The sequence below is a fragment of the Cygnus olor genome, chromosome 1, assembly GCF_009769625.2.
Source record: "Cygnus olor isolate bCygOlo1 chromosome 1, bCygOlo1.pri.v2, whole genome shotgun sequence".
Taxonomy (NCBI): domain Eukaryota; kingdom Metazoa; phylum Chordata; class Aves; order Anseriformes; family Anatidae; genus Cygnus; species Cygnus olor.
Genome location: NC_049169.1, coordinates 36,638,793 through 36,661,018, shown reverse-complemented (window position 1 = coordinate 36,661,018; position 22,226 = coordinate 36,638,793). Strand labels below are relative to the sequence as shown.

General features: G+C 45.8%; 1 protein-coding gene across 3 annotated transcripts in view; it reads right to left on the bottom strand.

The window, feature by feature from the left end:
• Positions 1-21,971, bottom strand: part of MSRB3 (methionine sulfoxide reductase B3) — an 84,582-nt gene extending 62,611 nt beyond the window's left edge. For 2 of the 3 annotated variants that reach the window (XM_040552599.1, XM_040552603.1), the window contains exons 1-2: positions 21,734-21,913; positions 2,979-3,105 (exon numbers count right to left, since the gene is read on the bottom strand). In XM_040552599.1, the coding sequence (XP_040408533.1) occupies positions 2,979-3,054 (76 nt within the window). In that variant the 5' untranslated portion in view covers positions 3,055-3,105; positions 21,734-21,913. Of the gene's footprint in view, positions 1-2,978; positions 3,106-21,733 lie in introns of all 3 variants that reach the window. The other variant, XM_040552591.1, reaches the window with a different exon arrangement.
• Between the last annotated feature and the right edge of the window lie 255 nt (positions 21,972-22,226).

The window sequence follows — 22,226 nt, the reverse complement described above, 5'->3', positions numbered from 1 at the left end:
TTTACATGATTTTTCCCAATGCTCATTCTTTTCCTAAAATACTCCTAAATGTTCATGAGGTCTCAGGGCGTACTTTAGGTATGAATGACTCCTAAATGGGAAGCTTTTCATATAGTTCAGGGTGTGCAAAACCACATGTGCTTGGTGCCATCTGCTGGGCCTGCAGGGCTATGGCCAGCCTCTGCAATGCCTGCTTAGGGCAAACCATGCTCTGGCTGCGCACATATTGAAACGTTTAGTCCTAACTTCAGAAAAGAAATATTTTTAAAATACAATTTGGAAGAATGCATCCACACCGCAGGTGCTAATATACAAATGGAGAAAGAGCAAGTATAAACACTTCTCTGTCCCAACTATTAATTCGGTTTACGAGTAGTCCAGCACAACTCACACGTGCTTGCAAAAGTGTCTCAAGGAAGAGAAAGGTCACCCCTATTCTAAGATACTTCTTAACATCATGTCATTCCTTTAACTTGCTTCTGATCTACCAATATGACTGTTTGTTAAATATAAAGTAAACATTACATGGCACCATTTTGCTCCCTGCAGGATGGTCAGAGGTACCATTACAAGCACAGAAACTGAAAGGACACTTTCTCATTGAAGTCCTTGTCCTGTAAATATTTAACTGCATGGAATTTGAAAGTGTGCTAGGATGCCCAATGCACAGCTAGGCAGTGTTTGTCTCAGCCAAAGCCTTTGCCTTGGTATCTAAGCTCAAGGATGAAACCCCTGCCAGCACCTTGCTCCCTTACACTAAAGCGACAGGGGTTCCAGAGGATGAGCAAGTCTCCTTTCATATCAAATTTTCCATAGAGGCAGAAGCAGACAAAACTGCACCATTTCAGACTTGGAGGATACGTGGCCTGAAATGATATGGTTGCAGAGCTGCAGTTCACACAGAAATGGATGGTGGGAAAAGCATTAATCCAGTGTAATGGTAGAAAAAAAGTCATGAGAACTTGGGGCGTTTTCTGTATACTCAAAAGTTGAAGTCACAGTGGATTGTGGCATTTAAACAGATGTTGTCTCTCGATCTCATTCCCATGTTTAATCTGATACATGCTATACCATTTACTTGTAACCCCCTCAGTACACCACACACAAAAAGCAAACCAAAGACAAAGCAAGCCTACATTAATTTATAAGCAGCTGGGGAATTTAGATTACTCTTAAAATATGTGAGATATGTGATTGTATATTATTCCACTGTTAGCAGATGAATTTTGGTTTAGAAAATACATATATACATATATATACATATATTATATATATATAAAAGTAGTTAGCCAGTGGAACTCAGTCTATTAATGTTTGCACAGTTATGGATCTAATGGACAGGAATAAGCAACAGCGCTACTAGCTTTTTATTCCAAAATGTGACCACTGGATTATGCCGGAAAAATTATTTGACAAAGTGAAACAGGTACACAATAGAAAAACCTCCTACAGGCTGCGTTCCTAGCTGACCAGCTTTGAGATCCCCTTTTCAGAGCAGGGACAAAATGGCCAGCAGACCAGCTGCCTCCTTTTTAAGGTAGACACCGGCGATGTGAGCGCACATCAAAAGGTGCATAACAAGGGCTAAGGAAATTTGCTTATCCTATATTTTTAGGATTTTAAATTTGGCTCAGCAGCAAATAGAACAGGAAACAAAGGTCAGGCTGACACAATGTGGGCTATTCTCTCTCTTCCTCAATATGTGTTTGCAGCTCCTATCTAGGTTAATGGGAGTTTTGTGCACATGTGGGGGAAAACAGAACACAAATGCTGCAAAAATTGGACTCAGATTTAGTTCAAATAAAGTGTACTCAGCTTTAGAAAATCCATCAGCTTGAAAACTGATGTCTTATCACTGAAAAAATCTTTAGAACATCACCTCCATATGCTTGTTAAGTACAGCTCTGGAAAAAAGTGCTTAGAACATTTTGCACCCTTATGAAACAGTTGTGAGTGCAGTACACACACCCAAGCTGGTTCTTATTTGATGTTTCAAATACTGATCAGCCAGAATGGTATCTTTTTTTATTTGGGTGTCAAGAAAATTCCTAGTAACATTCAAAATTCACTCACCGTAGCTTTTATTTTCTCTCACATACCCACGTACACTGACATTACTGGGCAGATATTACAGATACTGTTTTTTGTCTAAGTGAAATACATAATACTTAGGTTTAAGGTATTAATCGTATAACCAATTTATAGAGATGGGGTCTTATGGCAGCCTTCACAGACCTAACAGCAGACCTTGGACATTACACGAGAAGTGCAGCTGCATCTGGGCATTAGGTTGCATGTTCCCATTTAGTTATTTACTTATTTGGAGAAGTGTCTTGTAACTAAAGAATATGCTGTCAGAGGAAAGAAAGAATTACATTTTAAATTCTGTGCACTTGTACATAATTTTCAGTGCATACATATTTAATTCATACTAATAATTTAAAAATACTAATAATACTAAATACTAATTATACTATACTAATAATACTAAAAATACTAATAAAACATACTAATAATTTTAAAAGGGACATGCTGAGTGCAACTACAGCACACTTCTAAAGATTTTGCAAAAATTCTTAAGTCATCTGATTTAACAGCAATCCATACGCTAAATTCTGTTAAGTATCTTTTTTAAAAATTTATAAATGGTATTAAAGAGAATTGATCTTCAGTTAATTCCACTGCTTTTGCCAAGAATGAGGAAAATAATAAAAAAAAAAGAGAGAGATAATTCACTGGACAAGGAAGATGGACAGCATTGCCAAGCGTTCTAATATCTAGGATATGGAAACCCTCATCCAAGCCAATGACTTTTACCAAAACAAAACAAAACAAACAAACAAGTAAACAAACTTCTGATTCCAAGGCAAATTTAAACACAGCAGAGCAACCCATAGCACACTGTTTCCTGCAGCAGAGACACCGGTTCCTAAAAGGGCCTTCATTACGCATGACACAACAAGCAGCACCCATTCAACCTGAGGGAAGCCCACAGGCTCGCAGGGCCACTGGCTGGCTCTTTGTCACCAAATGCAGCAGGTTGAATGCAGACATCACTGTGATATCCTCACCAACAAAACCAGAGGCAAAGAACAGGGGCAAGAGCTGAGTAGGGAAGAAAAAAAAAGAAAAAAAAAAAAAAGAAAGATGAGAACAAATTAAAACATTAAAGATGTTTAGATACATCCACAGAAAAAAAAATAAAACAAACAATGCTTACAGTTTTATCCGAGAGCATCCCATAGGAGTACCATTCTAAATGCACCTTTCTTAGCGGGTTTCTTCTGATCCCCCCTTTAAGGTTTGGATACGCATTACACGGTGTTCGGTGGAGCAGATTTCTGTGCCACCCAGTGAGGGAGGGGACATTTTTGTGGGGGGCATTCACAACAGACGCTCAGGATACCTACCACAGAGCAACTCAGGGCAGCAACCTATATGGTCAGAAGTGAGAAGGCACTGAGGGATGCCACTCAAGGCCCAAGCTAGGTGGCAGAAGTCCTGCTTTCACCATCCAGTAATGCGGGACAGAGCAAAGGGGCAGGCTTTCCTATTTATTTTTGAAAATAAAATCAAACTCCACATTTGTGAATGGTGAGTGCTAGGAACCAGTCCTTGCTAAAAATTGTTCTTTTGATGACTTGTCTGAGGAACGTGACATCGCACTGTAATAAACTTCCCAGATATCTTAAACCCCCAACTTCTTGTTTTAAAGGCAGGAAATAATTCGCATTGTAAACTGTCCATGAGATATATTTAAACAACCTTCCGGCCAGTTTAAATATAGAAAACGGAGAGATGGCAGTCGCAAGATTTTATTTGAGAAGGACTTAATGCACGAACACTAATTGTTTCATTTACCCCACGATGGGAAAGAGGAAACGCAGCTGCCTCACAGCGCTCGCTTCAGAAGGTTACGGGACATCGGGGACGCGAGCCAGCCCCCACCGAAGGCGATCCCGAGGCTCTCGGTGACACTGCTGGAAGCAGGATGAGGCCCCGGGGGGCTAATGAGCAATGTGGCACCGCCACCGGCCTCCTCCGAGCTGCCTCCCCTCTGTTTTTGAATATCATAGTGAAGGAGCCACGGGATGCAAGCGCCCAGAAATGAACTGAGGAATGGTTTTGTCTTGGGCATTTCCTGGATAAGATTAAGAAGCTGATCGCGGCCTCTTCCGACCCCCTAACGAACAAACGCGTAATACACAGTCTTATATATTACCACATCACTCTGGAGTATATCTGATGGAAAACTGCTTGTATTAACATGCCTGAACTCTGACTTCTCCAAACTAAATTCGCTGCAAAACCAAAACATTTTTGTGTTACTAAATGGAGACAAAAAGGAGGGGGAAGGTAAGTACTGCACAATGAACAGCCTGAGAGGGCCATTAAACATAAATAAACATGTCATTTTCACGAGTGACTGCAGGACCAGTTTGAAAAAAAAAAAAAAGGAGGGGGAGAAAATTCCTCCAGAGCAGACTACCGACTAATAAAAGATCAAAGGTCTGTCCGTAACGAACACTACAAATAAAAACGTGATTTTTTTTTTATTATTTTTATTTTTATTTTTCCTCCCAGTGACCTTCACCGCCAGGAATAAAGCGCGCAGTGAAGGCGTAATTACCGGGCCAGGCTGCAGCCTCGCCGCGCTCCCGCAGCTGATCATAAAACCCCTTCTTCCCACCCTGCCCCGGCGAGCGCGGGGCTGGCCGGCCGCGGCCATCTGGCTTGTGTCAGCGCCGGCGAGGCCGGCGGGAAGCGCGGCGCTGATGTCACCGCGCGGGTCAGCCGGGGAACAAAGGCGTATTTTTGCCCTTAAAAAGCTGGGGTGCCCCAGCAGCGGGGGCCTCCGGCCCGCCGGCGGGGGTGATTTATGGCTCGTGCCGTTCCCGGTCCTACTGAGATAGGCCGGCCCCATCTAGCGGTCGGCGCCGCGAGAAGGCCTCGTGAAGGACGGGGCCGGCATGGCAGCGATGAGGCCGGCCATGGTGGCGGTGAGGCCAGCCGCACCGTCCCAGAGGGCTGCCACCACCCATGTCCCTCAGCAAGGCGTTGGGCGCTAACAGGGCCTCGTGGGGCTCCTTGTCTCCATGTGGCTACACCTAAGCCCAAGCCATCGGCCTGCAGACTTGGTGGCACTTCGGCCACCCGGCCTCATTGCGAAACCCCCCAAGGCTCTGGAAGCCAAGATGGGAGGCAGGGGACGGCCCCAAGATTTTCCAAATCCTGCTCTGCCTCTGTGTGGGGACTGAAGGCGTCACGCCACAGACACGAGCAGAGCAGAATCTTGGTCTGGTCTGCAATGCTGACGTTTGCGTTGTGTCATAGCCCCACGCTCATGCCCGGCTTGCGGGCTGCCAGCCACTTCAACAGGAGCTTTGTTTCCTGCAGACAGCTTTGTGACAGCTTGGCTTTGCCGCAGCTGGCAGTGCAGTAACTTTTTGTGGATGTTGTTTCCAGTCAGGAGCTTTCTCTGCTATTTTGGAGGCCAGAATACCAAAGGGCAGCCAGACCTTCCCCCGGATGGCTGGGCTCTCACAGAGCTGCCTATAGGAAGCCCTACACGTGTCTGTGAAACGTCTCCCATGCAGCTGGGCGTCTGATGAAGCCCGGGGCAGACACGAAAGCATCATCCCCGCTCTGTGCTTCATCTCTCCCACTGCGAGCTCCATCAGGCCTGCCAAACCTGCTACTTCGTGCTGCTGGATCTACCTCTCCAGACCAAAACCTCTCCACCCCTCCTGATTCGTGAGAAGTAAATAGGATCATAACTCCCTCAAGTGTAAACAGTTTAAAGGAAATGATTTGAATTTGCCAAGGATTATAAAATAGATCTTGACCTCTTGAAAATGTCAAATATTTCAGTGTTCACCAAAATGTTGTTATTTAGTCTCAAGTATTCGTAAAGACTTGGAGGATATATACGTCCTGAAAGCCCAATAAAATATAACTAAGCATTCATGAAAGTATTTTATTGCAGTTAACGTATTTTATTCTTTTATTGCTGACGTTTTGATCGCTATTTTCATTTACTCTGTACATTACAGCAGTGCCCAGTAGTTTCAAGTAGGACTGGGACCTCCCAGCGTTAGGTACTGCATATACACAAACAAAATCCCTGCTGCAGGGTGCTTACAGGCCAAGATTAAAAACTGCTTGTAAAGAATCAGCAGAGAGAAGAACAAAGTCAAAATCATTACCATTGATGCATTTGGTTTGAAGGTTTGGTACAGAGATTGCTTTGATGGAGAACAACAGTGACGTAGCTGTTGTAGGTAAGACCTTTGCTTTGCTGTTCCTGCAGTAAATGCAAGCTTGGCCCTATACTTCAACAGCTTTAGGAACTGGGTTTGCACCGCGGATCTCTTTGACAGGAACAGCCAGAGCATGACAAACATGGGAAGGAAACACCATCCTGGAAGTATCTTTGGTGGCTTAAACTTATGTCCCGCATCCACCTGGACCTCGGCAGGGCCAAGCAAAGGCCCCACACCACAGCTGAAGTTGCTTGCCACAGCCCTGTATGATGGCACTGTAACGTGAGGCTTTCGCGGTGGGCTAAATGCTCCAAGAAGAGCCCAGTGCAAAACTGACAAGCCTGGGTGTTGATCCCGGCCAGGTCTGTCCCAGCCCTGAACACAAGCCCCCAGCAGCCAGGACACCACTGGCTCTTCCACTGCTGTCCCCGCTACGTCAGGAGGTGGGATTTGGGAGCCTCCTGCTAGAATTATAAACATCATAACTGCAGGAAAGCCCTCCTTGCAGGATGCTGACATCCCACTGTTGACAGACGGTGAGGTACTGCCCGCTTTCAAGACCTAGATCGTCAATCGCAAATGTTGGGAAATCACAAGTTAGGCCCCAAAATAAACAAGATTTGTTAAAAAATAACGTAGGGGGGAGGTCTTTCAAATTTGTCCTTCGGAAATGAAGCAGTTTGTACGTACTCAGGTTGTGTTTTCTCAACCTCTGTCTGCAGCTAGAGAAATTTCTCTGGGGAAAGGACAACTTGAGAGATAAAATTCTGATATTATCACATGTTGCTTTTAAGAGCTGTAAGAGAAACATCAAGGGTTCTCAGGAGCTGATAACACTATTGTTTTACGTTTTTCTGCATTTAGTTTAGTTTAGTGTTTCTCCTGAAAACCCCGGTCCAGATTCCTAAAATTACATGAGAGTCCCAGCTCTCACAAGAAAAACGTGAAGTTTCAGCCCTTTAGCAGTAAATTAAAAAATAACAGTAAAGCAACTGGACACCAATTCTTAAGGGAACAACCTTTTTTTCTTGCACCAATAATGAGACCTCAATAGTGTGAGACTTCTACTTTTTTTCCCCATTTCCCTCCCTCCCACCCCCCAGTCTCTGGCCCCATTTTGAGGACAGGAAACAATTACAGATCCCTACATGCTCGCCAGAGAGCCAGGCTCCTATGTCAGGAATTTCAGTGTCACTGGACAAAGCAAAGGAGCAAAAATACTGCCATACTGGAGAAATCCTAACAACTACAAGTCAGAAGACAGTAAAGGCCTGGGAAGTTTCTGTAGTCAAATGTTACAGTAACAAGTTAATTTTAATTAGTATTTGTTTTGTTAAGTTTCTCCAGACAAGCAGTAAGTTCTAACAGTTGCTTTGCAAAAGTTTTGGTTTCTTTTGTTGTTGATTTAAGTCAAAAACAAACTATAACCAAACGTTTCACTGATAAAACTTAGTGAAATATTTAATATATGCATTTATTCCGGTCTTACCATTTGGATTTATTTTTTATTTTCAAATTTGGCTTTTGCTTACTTAAAGCCAGTCAGACTCAGCAGACAGAACAGCACAACCATTGGGCACTGCAGGAACAAGAAATGCAGCTGCGAAAGCACCATATGAGCAAAATTGTTGGTGTATCAAGGATTTCTGGGTCAAAACAGTTGTTTAGTCTCTAGCCACTTTCCCTTAACACAGTCACTGCAAATGCCAAAGGCCCTTGGTCTCTCCTGCTCCCTCCATTGCATCCAAGAGTCTTAAGAGTCTTTACCATTTGAGCTAGATGTCTCAGGTTGTCACGGTATGTGCCAAGGGGGGAGGGGGGGCAAAGGCAATGTTTAGCAGCTTGTAGAGAGATATTTAATGGAGTCTGATCCAATATCCAATACAGGACTGCCAGCCACGCAGGAGAATGGTACACAGGAAAGCTTCTGAGGAGGGTGATGAGGACAACCAGTCATTTACTGGAGGAAGAAGGGATGAGCTCCCATTCCCCCCGCTGATCCCAGAAGGTCTCTGGTCTTTCACCCGCCATACAGTTCCAAATCCCTCAACTCTGGAGGGATTATGCTAGCCTTTCTCCATGCCACAGGTACTCTCCTTACATACATGGGCCTTCCTACCATGGTAAAGATCCCATCTTGTCCTGTCCAAAACTGTAAAGTCAATTGACAAAACCTTTGGAAACTCACCTTTAAAGAGGGCTCTTAGGCTCTGCATTTTCATGTGCTTGTATATCAACTGATAATGCAAACTGAGGGCGTCTCCATAAGTTCCTGATTTGCCATTAACACACGTTGCAAAAGCTCCCTGATTAGAGCAACACACTTCAATAATTAGCAGCTAACAACATGCAGCAAAACATCATAAAGAGAATTATAAATATAACCTTCTCAAAGGCTTACTAAAGAGGCATAAAATATTTTTAGAAGAAACTAATTGTGTTAGCCTTACAAGTATGCAAAGGAACTGTGGCATTTAACTTGCACACTTGTCTGTATATAGCTTTATTTCCACCTCCCCTCATAAAATACCAGCTTCTCAATTAAAGCCACAGTAGTCAGAAGTGCTCAGCCTGAATTCCCACATCACTTTTAACACTCGCAATTAAAGCACGTTCTCCATAGCTGTTTGCTCTGGAATGTGCAAACTGAACGTCAACCCAGTCTACTTTTAGGAAGTTTACGTTGTGCCCTGATAAAAGAGGTCGTTACTGCCATATCCCATAATATCTGAGTGGAAAACCAGGAAATGTCAAGCTTTAAACTTGAAGTTACTCCCCATGCTGCAGAGCAAGCAGAGGGGCAGGCGGGATGGGGCACAGGGGGTCCCGCTGCCCCGGGGCTCCCAACACCCTCTCTTTCTGACCTAAAATGGGGAAACATGGCCTGATCTGGTAATGCTATTGAGGTCTCATTTTTATATCCTGATATTTTATATCAGCAGCAATATTGTCAATATTCATTATTTTAACAGCGCCACCTAACAGACATAAGATTCCTGCAGTCAGTTTTCAATCCTCCTGCAGGCTACAATCGTCTTTTTCAACACAGTAATCCATTAAAACCTTGGAAAACGAGCCAGATTCTGAAACTGCTGCTCACAACTCAGGATGCTTTCACCGACTTCAATAGCTGAGAAGAAAATGTGCTAAGCAAGGAGGCAGTACTTTGTGTGCCTGTGAGTTTGCATTCACATTAGAACAGGTATCCAAGAACAGAGAAGTGATTTGTAAGAGAAAGACACTACCTCTGAGCAGAGAACGAAGAGCTATATTTAATTTTCACTTAATGCCTGAAATGAGCTAACGTTCTCCCTGGTACCGGTTGCCAAAGACGGGAAGCTCGCAGTCCCTTACAGGAATATCCCTCGGCTGTTGGCTCAGCTGGCTGTCACGCTGCTCCCATCTCCAGCTCACGAAAACCAGTCTGGCAGCAAACAGGCGGTGTGCTCGTGAAACAAAAGCCCACGGAGGTGTGCCCAGGGACCGAGTCGAGAAGGTAGGAGACAAGAAAGAATAATCAAAGCAAAGGCTTTTTTCAACATTTGTACCTTTACAGAAAATAAATAAATAAATGAGAGGGGTAAAGCACGTCTCCCTGCTCTATAACCACTTCCACTGAAGAAAAGAGCCGTGACACTGAATTCTCCTTGTTTTATTAAATGCCACTTGCACCCAGCACTACAGTGGTACTGGTCCCCCTGAACAGAGGGCATGGGCCAGGGCCAGGAGCCATAGGGGGAAGAGGACTAAGTGGCCATTAGCTAATTTATCACAGCAAGAAAGCATCAGGAGAGAAAGAAAGGATTACCAAAAGTAAGGCATGGGACTCTAATAAGGATATTAAGACTAGCGTGATAATGAATCACAGCAGTTCAATACTTGGAGCGCACAGGGCAGGAGGGTTAATTAATTCTCCTGTAAGTAATACAAAAGCTAAGAGGGTCCTTGCTCGAGGGGCTGGTTTGGTCTTGAAGGAGAGGTGTGAAATGAAAGAAGGGAGACAAGACATTGCAAGCCCTGTGGGAAGTGGAACAAATGGGAAGAGAAAAGTGAGATTGCAAGGAGACAGGAGCAAACGGTGTCACCCCAAGGAGAGGAAGAGAGGGAGCAGCCGAGCCATGAACCCCAAAACCAGGGACAGCCAAGGACCTGTTCTGTTAAGGGCAGGAGCTGGGAGCCTCCGAGCCTTGCAAGCACTCCTACACCTCTCGTTGCCAGACTCTTACCCAACGGTTAGGACTGGCAACACTTCCTGCAGGAGCGTAAATATAGGTCAGTTGGGATTTTCCCCCCATCTCTTCCTGCTCCTCCCAGATCTGACGCACCAAAATAGCGTGCTGCTGCCACGCTGTTGGTTTCCCTGCCCTGGGAGCCTGCCAGCATGCAGCGCATTCCTTGTACGGAGCAAGTTTATAAGCACGGCGCTCATAAACCATTCGTAAATGGGTCTGCTCTGAGAAGCAGAATCCTTTCAACATCTTGAAAATTATCTAATCTTTTCCAGTCCCTCAGTCCTCTCCGGTGCGGCGGTAAAGGATTAATTGCTTCTGGTGCTCGCGTGATGAGATACAAGTGTTCTGGAAACAACCTTTTAATTTAACAGTTCCTACTGGCAAGCCTGAAAGCTTTTTGCTTTGCTCACCAACGAAGAATTTGTTTTCAGTACTGCAGGAAAAAAAACACGACAGTTTTAAACCCCCCAGACTTGTGGGTTACTGCCGTGCAGGAGCTTTATCCCAAAGGTAGCCTAGCACTGAAGACATGGAAGCTATTTTTACTCTCAGCTAGATTTGGGGAGGCGTGCTCTCCCTCTCCACCAATATTTGCTTTGTCAAGCTTGCCAGCACAGCAGAACTCGTAGGCTTTCTCTTCTATTTTTAATTCAGGAAAAATCCCATGCATCATTTACCACTCTCTTTTTTTCCACAGCGCACGGAAGCCCTTCAAAGGGAATTTCTGTTCTGCTTTCCCGAAACAACTTCATACTAGTTTACAGTTACTTCTTCAAGAAGAAAAAAAGACAAATTTTCAAGGTTAAAGCGAGAAATCATTTGGAACTGAGTCCTTTTAAGCTGTGTTATGCAGTGCACCTGAGCTCAGGACTCCTCCCTCAGCTTACAGCACTGGCCTGCCCAGGTAAGGACGCACAATGGATACGTGATAGGAGCCACGCCGCTGGGGAATAACGTCTCATGAAATGAGACAAAGAGAAAGCTCCAGTGAGAACTGATATGACTTCAACAGGACCTCCTACCTGAAACATCAACAGAGAGCGCTCTTTCCAAAAGGCACTCTTGAACATCATCTTACTTGTTCCTAAGCTGAGACAAGTGAAAAAGCCCCGTGACACCTCGGCAAACACGCTCCTGTCCGTGCCAGCATCACAGGTGAGCTTAAATTGAGAAACGACACTCATCTTCTGAAGGAAACAAGGTCCCTAGGCACATCAGAGCTACAAGCAGTTAGCATTTCAGCTGTGTTTTGGCTTCTGATTTAAAGAGTTCTCAGAGAAAAAAACTTTATTGGGGATAAGAAACATCACAGAACCACCACTCCCTGCCACTCGGTGCAGGATCGAATGCCATGGGGTTATAATATGTACAGGAAATTACCAGCAAATAATCACTAAGTATACGGCCAGAGGATTTTTAAGGTATTTAAAACGCTTTCAGTCGAAAAAGCGGATGGTGCTAATATCTATCTACATGTATGTGCATGTAATACGCCCATAAATGCCAAGACCCCTACTACAAAAATAAGCTTTTCTGGTGTAAAAGACACATAGAGCCATGTCCTACCCACACATCAGCCTGTGCCATTGCACTCGGCATTCAGTCCCTCAGCACAGGCCAGCTGAAAGATGTTATCTCTCCGTATTTTTATAATTTACCACATTAGAAAATATAATTTTTAAATCGGACTGTGAACCAGACCTGAGTATCATCTCATATTTTGTAAAAATAAATAAAATTAAATTGGAAAAATTGGGGAAAAAAAAAAAAAAAAAAAGCTTAGAAGCAAAGCTTTGTAAAATTTCCTCCAGATCTCTTGGCTAGCCAGCGTAAGGGCACTCCAGGCCAGTTGAGGCCGGTTGTTTGGTTGTTTTTATCCTCCCAGGCTGCAGCAGAGCATTTCGAGTTAAGGACATGCGAGCTGCCTGCCTCTCCCAGCAGCCTCCCTTACATGGACATTTTCTCCATGGCCGCGCCTAAACCCAGTACCACTCCTCCCCACAGAGAGGAGCCATCTCCCTGCCATAAAACCGCACAGCACCATGAGCTGTCCCGCAAATAACAGCCCCAGCACATACACGTCTGTGGAATAAAAGCACTCCGCAAAAACGTACCTTTGATCACAGGAATTGTGTCATGCTCGTATTTAGAACATCCTTAGGGATATATGAGAAAACCTCAGACTTTTATCCAAAAATAGATTTAAAAAATAGCTTCAAGAAAATCTAATCCTGCACAAAGAAAAGAATTGCACACAAAGTGTAATAGTTACATTAACCATCCGAAAAACAGAGAACCTTTATGCAGTTAAAAAGAAAAATAAAATTAAAACCACATCTAATCCATAGCCCAAAAAGTCTCCTCTCGTCAGAGATGTACTGCTGTTTTTAAAGACTGCTAACGCACCGAGAAGACCCTACAACAAATAAGGAAAGAGGTGAATTTATTTTATATTCTAAATGTTCCTTGAATACACAGTACTACAATCCAACTGAGTTCATAGTGAATGCCAGTGACTGAAAAGGGAGAGAGCAAAGACTATTTCTGCCCCAACAGCAATGAATTTGATTCAGTTATGAAGCTTGCTTGCTTTTAAACATCTGCTCAAGCTGAACTAACTCAAGAAATACTTAATTTAAATTTAATATTTTATTTAAATTTAAGAATTTATTTAAATTACAATTGTAACACCATTTTCTTAAAACAAATCTTCACTTCTTTAGGCTATCGTTAAGCATGTTGATCAACAAAAAAATTGACGCTAAATTTTCTGCTACTATTTAATAACCAGGATTCTATGTATATCTACGTGTATTTAGGGAACTACAAGGATAAATGCATTTATTCAGGGCTTCGTTTTCTTCATACAAGAGAAAATGTCCAAAGACAAACTTCCTTTAATGCAAAATTTTTCTTGGAAACTGTGAGCTGAATTCCAGTTTTCACTCCAGTGCAGTTAAAAAATGCACAAGCATAACATTTTTTTTTTTTAATTAGCTAAATATATTTACACTGGATGTGCTGCACAAAATTCTGCGCCACTGGGCATCCTGACGCTGCTTTTCAATTCACGAGCAAAAGAAACGTTAATTCTAGCTGAATGTATCGAGACAAGTTTTAAAGCAATGATTTCAGGTGCAGCGGCCAGGCTCGCTCCCTGCTCCTCTCAGCCTTAGTTTCATGGCTCTGGAGCCCCCATGCGGCTCAGCACCCCAAGGTAAACGTGGGTGCTTTCTTTGCCTGAGCTGTTCTTAACAGCGACACCTGTCTGGCTCCCTGCACGCACAAGCTACCACCTGCAGAAGCTGGGAGCTTCACGAAGCCTTGCCCCAAAATGCAGCGTGCTGCCGTCTTGCTTGGGGTCCTGCTCCAGAAGAGGGAACACTACAATTAATGCCCCACGAGTCCCTATTTCTCCTCTCGGTCCTGATGTCTCACGCCACTCCCACTAGCTGGATGTCTGCTTCGAGGTTTTAAAAAACACAACACAACAATTGGTGGTTACTAGCCTGATGTGCTCATTAGGTATGCCATTTTTATAGCACTTGGATAAATATGCGGAAAGATTCTCATCCTCTTGCATTTACATGTGTATTTAAATTGGTGTTCACAGGTATAACTTATCTAGATGCTTGGATTTTTTTATGCAGTTTCATAGGCAGCTGATAAGAAAATAAACCATAAGCTATGCCATGCCCAGAAGCTGTGGGTGCCCCACCCCTGGAGGTGCTCAAGGCCAGGCTGGATGGGGCTTTGGGCAACCTGGGCTGGTGGGAGGTGTCCCTGCCCATGGCAGGGGGGTGGAGCTGGGTGGGCTTTAAGGGCCCTTCCAGCCCAAACCATTCTGTGACTGTATGATCGGGTAGGTCCAGCTGCAAATTTCACTATTTGTAACCAAACACAAAGAAAGCAACAGGCACAACACGTTATCAGGTTGGAAATAGGTCTGAACTATCTAGATGGCCTTCCATGACAGTGTATTTGAGGGATTTTTTTAAGGAACAGAGGCAATCATGTAAAGCAGCTGCGATGACTGATTTGGGACTGCCCTGGCTCTGTTGCACAGATCCTCCTCTGCACAATGCTGCCTGTGGAGTACGGCCGTCCCCTACATCACTGATGGACGCCATCCACCTTCACAAAGGTTTGTCAGCTGGTGGACACCAGCACACAAATACCAACCTTCTGTTTCTGGCCCACAAACCCAAATATTTGGTGAAACGGGGGACACACCAGAATCACAACTGGATACTGTGCAGTACCAATTGCTACCAAATTATGCATGGCCAGTATTAGTCTTCTGCTAGACTCTGCATGGCCTGATCCTGCTCTACAGCCCCCGAGCTTCCTGCAAACATCTCGCATCACTTGTTCACTTAGGAAGTAAACACTGCAGGAGCAAGTCCCAGCCCCAGCCAATAAATCATATGAGCAGAGAGGAAGGAAGATGAGCAGATCGAGATGGATAATTCCCATCCAACAGACACCTGAAAACTCAAGGACTCAGTGCTCAGGGCTTTGTAGTACTTGGTTTTGGGATGTTTCTCCTACGACCACTGTAAAAGTTTCCAGGACCCATGTTCCCAGGTCCAAGGCTGACTTCTGCTGAGGCAGCCTCAGGACATCTCAGCCCACGGCACAAACAAGCCCTTATTTGGGCTGAGCCAGACAGGATGGGCAGAAGTTTGGATCACAAAAGTTATGGGAAGTAGTCTCTACTCCAAACCCCAAGTAACTCTCCCATTGCAATGCCACAGATTGGACAACTCACTCAGCTCTGGATTTAACTCGCACTGATTTCATGTCCTGAGCAAAGCTTAAAGACTCAGCCTGGTTACATCTCGCCTTCCCTACAGTCAAAATTTCAGAGGACATTAACACTGCTGGAAACAACCCTCCACCAAAAGCTGAGGAACAACGTCCCATTTCTCCTCAAAGACCACACGAAATACTCTGCAAAACCCCCATTCCTGATCTCCTGCTCAGGAAGGACCCATTACTCAAATCCCATGTAAAACTTGGGGTGAACACTTTTCTCCTATCACTACGTTTCTGTCAACATAAGGTGTGTTGAGGACTGACCATTATACCCCTGGGATCGCATTTCTTCTACTTTGTCACAGCTTTGGAGAGCTTTATCAAAATTTACCCACTTCCATTCTCACTCTTTCATTGCAGGCGCTTTAGCGAGATAACTATGAGACCGTGTATCTGAAATTAGGCACACTAATGTTGAATCACTGTATTCCTGGATTATGAGGCTATTGTGCGTCTGCAACCTTTGTCTGAGGTTGCACTTCCTTTTAGGGTTACAAAACTTACCCTAAAGTGTTTGGGAAATGACCCGAGGCAATCCTTCAGAAAAGAGCAAGCATCTCTGAGGATGTCTGAAAGGCTTTTGCGTTTCTAAAAGTTCAGGGGTAAGCTGACAATGTCGATTTTTAAAAAGGGAGAAAGAGTGATCAGTGAACTGCATCTCTATAAGCATACTTTCAACATCCAGAAAGCTTTTGAAACAAATTACAAAAAAATCCAGAATAGGCAACTGAAAGGTAATAAAGCAATAGGCAGCCGAGACAGACTTGCAAAACCTAACCCCGTGAAACCGATAAAATTTCCTTCTATTCTACAGGCAGGAGGAACGCAGCAAATGCACCAGATCTCAAGCATGACATACTTTTTGACAGAGCCCCCAGTGGTATTTTCACAAGCAAGCCAGAAAAGAATCTCCCTTCTGGATCAAGGTCCTGCCAGTCGGGAGCACAGCTGACTACCGGGCTGGAAGAACACCCCAGGGAGTTGTCAAGGGCCCAGCACTTCTCTGCAGAGAAGTGGGTCTCTGCAGAGACATCAACTGACAGCAGTGGGAAGCACTCCAAAGAGCTGGGCAGAACTCAAGATGATCCTAATAAACTGGAGAAATGGTCAAAAATCAGTAAGATGGAATTCAGTACGGCTCTGTACAAAGAACCATATTTGGACTTTATCAAAGAAAAAACAAAAACACTCAAAAAATCCAAAAAATGAAAAACAGAAACAAAATGAGGAGTGCAAGACCAGCAGCAGTGCTGCAGAAAAGGATGACAGGGTTACAGTGCCTACAGACTGAGCTAACAGTGTGATACTACTGCAAAAAACAAAGGCAAGCGACAATCAGGAGCTTATTAAAAAGAGAAGCATCGTAGATAATAGCAGGGGCTGGGAGGAAATCTGCTCTCCTCAGCAGCAAGGTACCAGCTGGAATATGGTGCTGGTTTGGGGCACAAGACAGAAGTAACTTGGGAGAGTCCAAAAGAGGGGGAAAAAAAAGTGCTTCAGAAAGTCTGACCTCTGCAAAAATTTTTGAAGAACTTTGTTTATCTGCAGGAGTGGCTGTGGAGATGCAACAACGCTCAGAAAACCTGCACCGTATCTTAAATAGCGTTGCACCAAGAAGCTATTACAGTGTGTGTATCACTGTCATAGTTATTACTTGCCTGGCATATTTTAAATAAAAATCTATTACTCTATAATTCATACGTAGCAAAGCAACAAAACCTCCCCCCAGCCTGTAACAGCTACTGTATTTCCCATTTTAAAGGACCTCAAGGGCAGAGTCTGAGGGTCTTGCAAAGTACCCGCAGTAATCTGACCTGGCGTGGCTCGACCCCTGCTAAAATAGCTCGGCACAGCTCAGCACCTCTCTGAAGTTCAGAGGCAAGCAGCAGAGCTGCCTTGCGTTTTTGGGCGCAGGGTGCCAAGTTCTGTGGAAGACCAGAAACGAGGAAGAGCACACAGAGCAAGGTGTGCTATCAGCACTTCCCTCTGTCGATACGGAGTTAAAGAAACTGATTTTAATCCTGTAAAAAAACAGGAGAAACTGAGGGTACAGCCCAAAGCACATTTTACCTCTTCCTCTCCCATAGACCCGCACTGCGGCTGCTGCTGGCAGGACGATGCTGAGCCTCTCTGGCCTGCTCTGCGGGCCTGGGCTTCAGGATCACAACAAGTGGGTCAGTGCACGGCCGGACTGGAGCAGGCACAGCAACCTCACATCAAACCAGCGCGTGCTTTAGGCTGGCCCAGTGCTCCCGGACCTGTCACAGGGATCCTAAGGCCAGAGCACTGAGAGTAACGCCCTCGTGAACCTGACCCCGGGCAACCAGCCACACAGATCCTTGAAAACACCAGTGGCTAAAAGCTCTGGCACCTTCCCTGCATGCTTTTTGAGCCCCAGAACCAGGTGCTGGGGAATACAGCTGAACGAGACCAGGGCAATCTCTTAGCTGGGCTGAACGTTTTCAGGACTGTTTTCTCTTGGCATGGACTGGCACAGATCACTTCCTCAGGAAGCTGCTAAGATTCCTTGGGCTGATTTCTTTTTTCCACTCTCATTGTGCAGTGGGAGTGAAACTGATGGCATTTGGCAGTAACTTTCCACCAGCACTATTGTTATTTCCTGGCAGTAGGGAGTTGTTTTCCATCAGGTGCAACGCAAAGGCGTTGTCCCTCTCTGGAAGAACAGGGAGTTAAAAAGCTCCCTGGCGAAATACGTCCAAACACCACGCTTGGAGTTCTTGGACCTGGTACCGTTTCCCAACAAACTATGCACACTACGTACGTTTTGCTAAACTGCTACCTACATTTCAAAGAAATCCTTAATCCCAGCATTCGGATGCTACTGAAAGGAAAGTGTGAGCTGGGGAGCTCGGCAGAAGTCCCGTCTTCACATTTTGTCCGTGCAACACTCAAACGCTGAATGATGTTTAAACACAAAACTTACTGGAAAGATCATTTCCACCGCTCCCTGTAAATAAAGCAGCACTTGTGCTATTAATCATGTTATAAAACAATGCTGAGCTCAAATTTAAGTCCGTGAAGACAGCGAAACTGTGTTAGCACCTTATAAGTTTAAGCGCTGCTCTTGCCTGTTTTGGGCTGGTATTGTTTCAGCTCTTCAGGTCTTAAAGTCCTTACTGAGAAAAGCCTCTTTATTCCCCGGAACAGTTGCTGGATTGTGTGGCTTTCAGATAATGCTATTGGAACCGAGGCTGTTAAATGAGAACCAGAAGGCTGGAGCTAAGGAGATAAATTATAATTTCCAATCGCCTCCTGATGAATGGAGCTCCCAAAGAACTCTTGTGGCCTGTTTTCAGACAAAACAGAAGGATCGCCATCTTCACAGGTAAAGGACACAAAAAATCCCCTTTAACGCCCAGAATGCCATTCTTCATCTTCTGGTAGAAGCTAATGATATACCACATGCTCCCTTCCCTTTCTTAAGTGCCAAATCGGAAATCACTTTTAAAACACCGCTAGTTGGTGATATGCTCACACATTTCCACAGAGGAGGACTTAAATGTTTAGTTTTGTGCTTTTGTTTTAGCTAGTACTTATTAATAGTTTACAGAGAACCCAACATCCTTCTGAGGTGAATGAAGTATCTGAAAAGATAACAATGCGGCCTTACAGACGCGACAGGAGCGAGGGAAGTTAACCAGTAGCCGCTTCGTGCTCTATGAGACAAAACAGAAAGCCCCACAGGCTGTAAGTCTTCCTGGTTTTGTCCTTAGGCTTTCAAGATCTCTGCTTACATGCAGAAAGTTGCCTCTAAATAAGTCCATGTATGGACACAAGTACTCCAGAGCAAGAAACCACCGATTTCCCTGTAGTCCCGGGGTCTGTTCCAAAACAAGCATACCAACTCCAGAGTGACTCAGGGGCAGCTAAAATCCCTACCCTGCTTTCTTCTAAATTCATTCTATACACACCCCTCGAAATGCACCAGGAATGTGAGGTTCCATTTTCCTGGGGGTCTTTTGGCTGAAGGAACCCATAACCAATTCAGGGCTAGACCGAGCTACAATAAGGCTGACAGTTTATCCCAAGCTGCCATCAGCTAAACCCTGCATGGTGCGAGGAAGTTTGTACCTTGGGGGCTGCCAAAACTAGAGCTTTTAATGAAACTAGAAAAAGAATACAAAGGAAAAAAAAAAAAAAAAGGTCATATTCCCTACGTAGGGCTGACACAAACGTTACACGTTGCTTGAGTGTTGATCTGTAATGAGGACGCACTTGAATTATGCAACTCAACGGAGCTATCTCAAAATTGGATGGCTTTACTGCATCACTGCCTTGTAGCGGTGCCAGCCAGATGCAGACAGGCAGACTTCTTGACCTTCTGGCTGAGAAGATTAAATCCTTAACAGAGAGATCTCTGCTCTCCCTCCTATTCCCCCATCATTTAAAATACACCCAACAACATAACAAAGGAATCTTTAACCATTTATTTAAAGGGAATTTTAATTTTCTAGCATGTCTCAGGTAATAAATAGGCTGGACTTTAAATAATACAGAAAAAGTATCATCTTACAAAGCTGACTAAATGAGAGCAGGCAAACAAAATCGTCTTCATACCTTACTAAATATCAGGGCAACGTACCAAGTATCTTCCTCATGTGCAAGTTTCCCTTATCACACAGCTGTGAGGAAATCTTATGGTACTTGCAAGAGCAAAATCCATATTAACCAAATCCCTGAGGGAGTGTATAGACAGCACCCGTGGAAAAATAAACAAGGTCATTGAGTCAAAAGATTTTATTTTCGTCAAGGATCAACTGCTTTATATGGCTTTGGTACCAAATATAGAAACATTACCCCATGTACAAAAGCACTATTTTTAAAGATTGTGTTTTTTCGGGGGAAAAAATAGAATTCTTTTTTTCTCCTAATGGGTCTTCTCTAATGTGTATTATAAAGATCCAAGAAACGTCAGACAGGAAAATGACCACCCAACCGCAGTCTGGAACTGAACTATAGATGGCTTAACTCCACCGGCTTCAGTGGTTTTGAGAAATCACTGCAGAACTTCGTCCAAAAAATAAAATCTTCTTATAGGAATTATAGGATTATTTAGCAACGCTGGTTAAACTATTCACCTTACTTAATTCCCTACGTATATTTAAAAAGGTAGCTAAGAAATGCTGCTCTAAATTAAGCCATGCCTACAGCAACGCGGGCGATTCTTTTAGAAACTATGAGCAAACGTCTGATTAGGATGACAAGCCACATGGAAACTACTTCCAGAACCAGAGTTAAAGGGTACCATTACCAACCAAATTTGGCAGCCCAGGAGTCGTGACGAACCGCAGAGGCATGCAGCGGCGCGGCGAAAAGTTGGGAATCGTCAGCAAACAAAACTGCGAGCGCTCGTGGCAGCTCGGCGAGGGCATGAACAGGACGAATGCAAAGCATTAACCCTTGGGCTGGAAATAAACGGAGCTGTGCCCTCGCGGGAGCAGAGCCGGGTTTTCCATTTAGGGACTGCTTGCCACAGACAGGCTGTGTCAGTCCAGCGAGGTGTCTGCCCGCTGCACATCGCTGTCTGACGTCTCTCCAAGGAGCACAGTTTGGGACCGTTCTGGTGGCCACCACAGGAAGCTTGGGAGGGAAAGAGCTCAAAGCCTGACGTGTAGCGCAGAGCTCTGCGCTCTCCTAGACGTATATAAGCTCAAAACTCTTTACGAATATCCAGTATTTATCGCTGGGTAGCGGCAAATATCTGGCACTATCTATAAACACCCGTCATTAGCCTGTGTTTTCGGTAGTCCTGTGGGATCAGTGTGCCTTGGGGCAGCCCTTACGCTACGGGGACAGGGGCCGGGGCTCAGCCCCCCGGAGAAGCCGGCGTTTGCCGCAGGTCTGTCACATCCACACGGAGCCTAACTCAGCCTGGCGTCAGCCCCGGGCGCGTGAAGGAGCACCAAAACCGGCTAGATTAACCTGAAAAGGGGACAGCAAGGGAAAGGGGACAGCAGGACCTCAGCTACAGCTCGCTCTTTTGCGCGTCCTGTATTGCCCAGCGGCGCAGTACAAAGGCGGCGGATGAGCACACCGAGCCCGTTTAGGTAAAAATAATAAATAAATAAAACGATGACCGAGCTCTGAAGGCACACATGACGCCTCAACTCCCTTCCTGGCCGCTGAAGCCCAACTTCCCGAGCCGGGGACCGCGGGGAAGGGACCCGCCGCCCGCTCCCCCCTCACCCCCACCCGCACGCCGCCGGCACCGGGGGCCGGGAGCGGGGGGCCGCGGGGACCCGGCCTGCTCCGGGCGGCCGCGGGGGCCCCGCGAGGCGGTACCGGGGCCCCGCCGAGGGGATCCCCCCGCCTCTCCCCTCCGCCGCAGGTGCGGCCCCGGCCCAGCCCCCGGCCCCCCCCCCGGTGCGCCCTCCCTTCGCCGCGGGGGCCGGCTCCTACCTGCGGCTCCTGCGGCGGCCGCCAGCGCCAGGAGGAGCGCGGAGAGCAGCGGCGGCGGCGCAGCGCGCATGAGGAGAGGAGAGGCCAGGCCCGCGGGAGCGACGGCCCCGGTTCCCCCCCGGTCCCCCCCTCCCCGGGATGGCGGGGACGGGCCCGCCGCCCAGGCAGGCATGACGGGAAATTCCTGGGCACCGGCGGCCAACGCCAAATATGAGCATAGCGCCCGGCGGAGAGCGCCCCGCACGCAGCCCGACCGAAGGCACCGCGCAGAAAAGGGCGAAGCAGCTTCGGGCCCTGCTCTCACACGCACATCGAGGGCCCGGAGTGTCCAGAGAAGGGCTACGAGGCTGGGGAAGGGCCTGGAGCACAAGTCCTGTGAGGAGCGGCTGAGGGAACTGGGGGTGTTTGGTCTGGAGAAGAGGCTCAGGGGAGACCTCATTGCTCTCTGCAACTATCCGAAAGGAAGGTGTGGGGAGCTGGGGGTCGGCCTCTT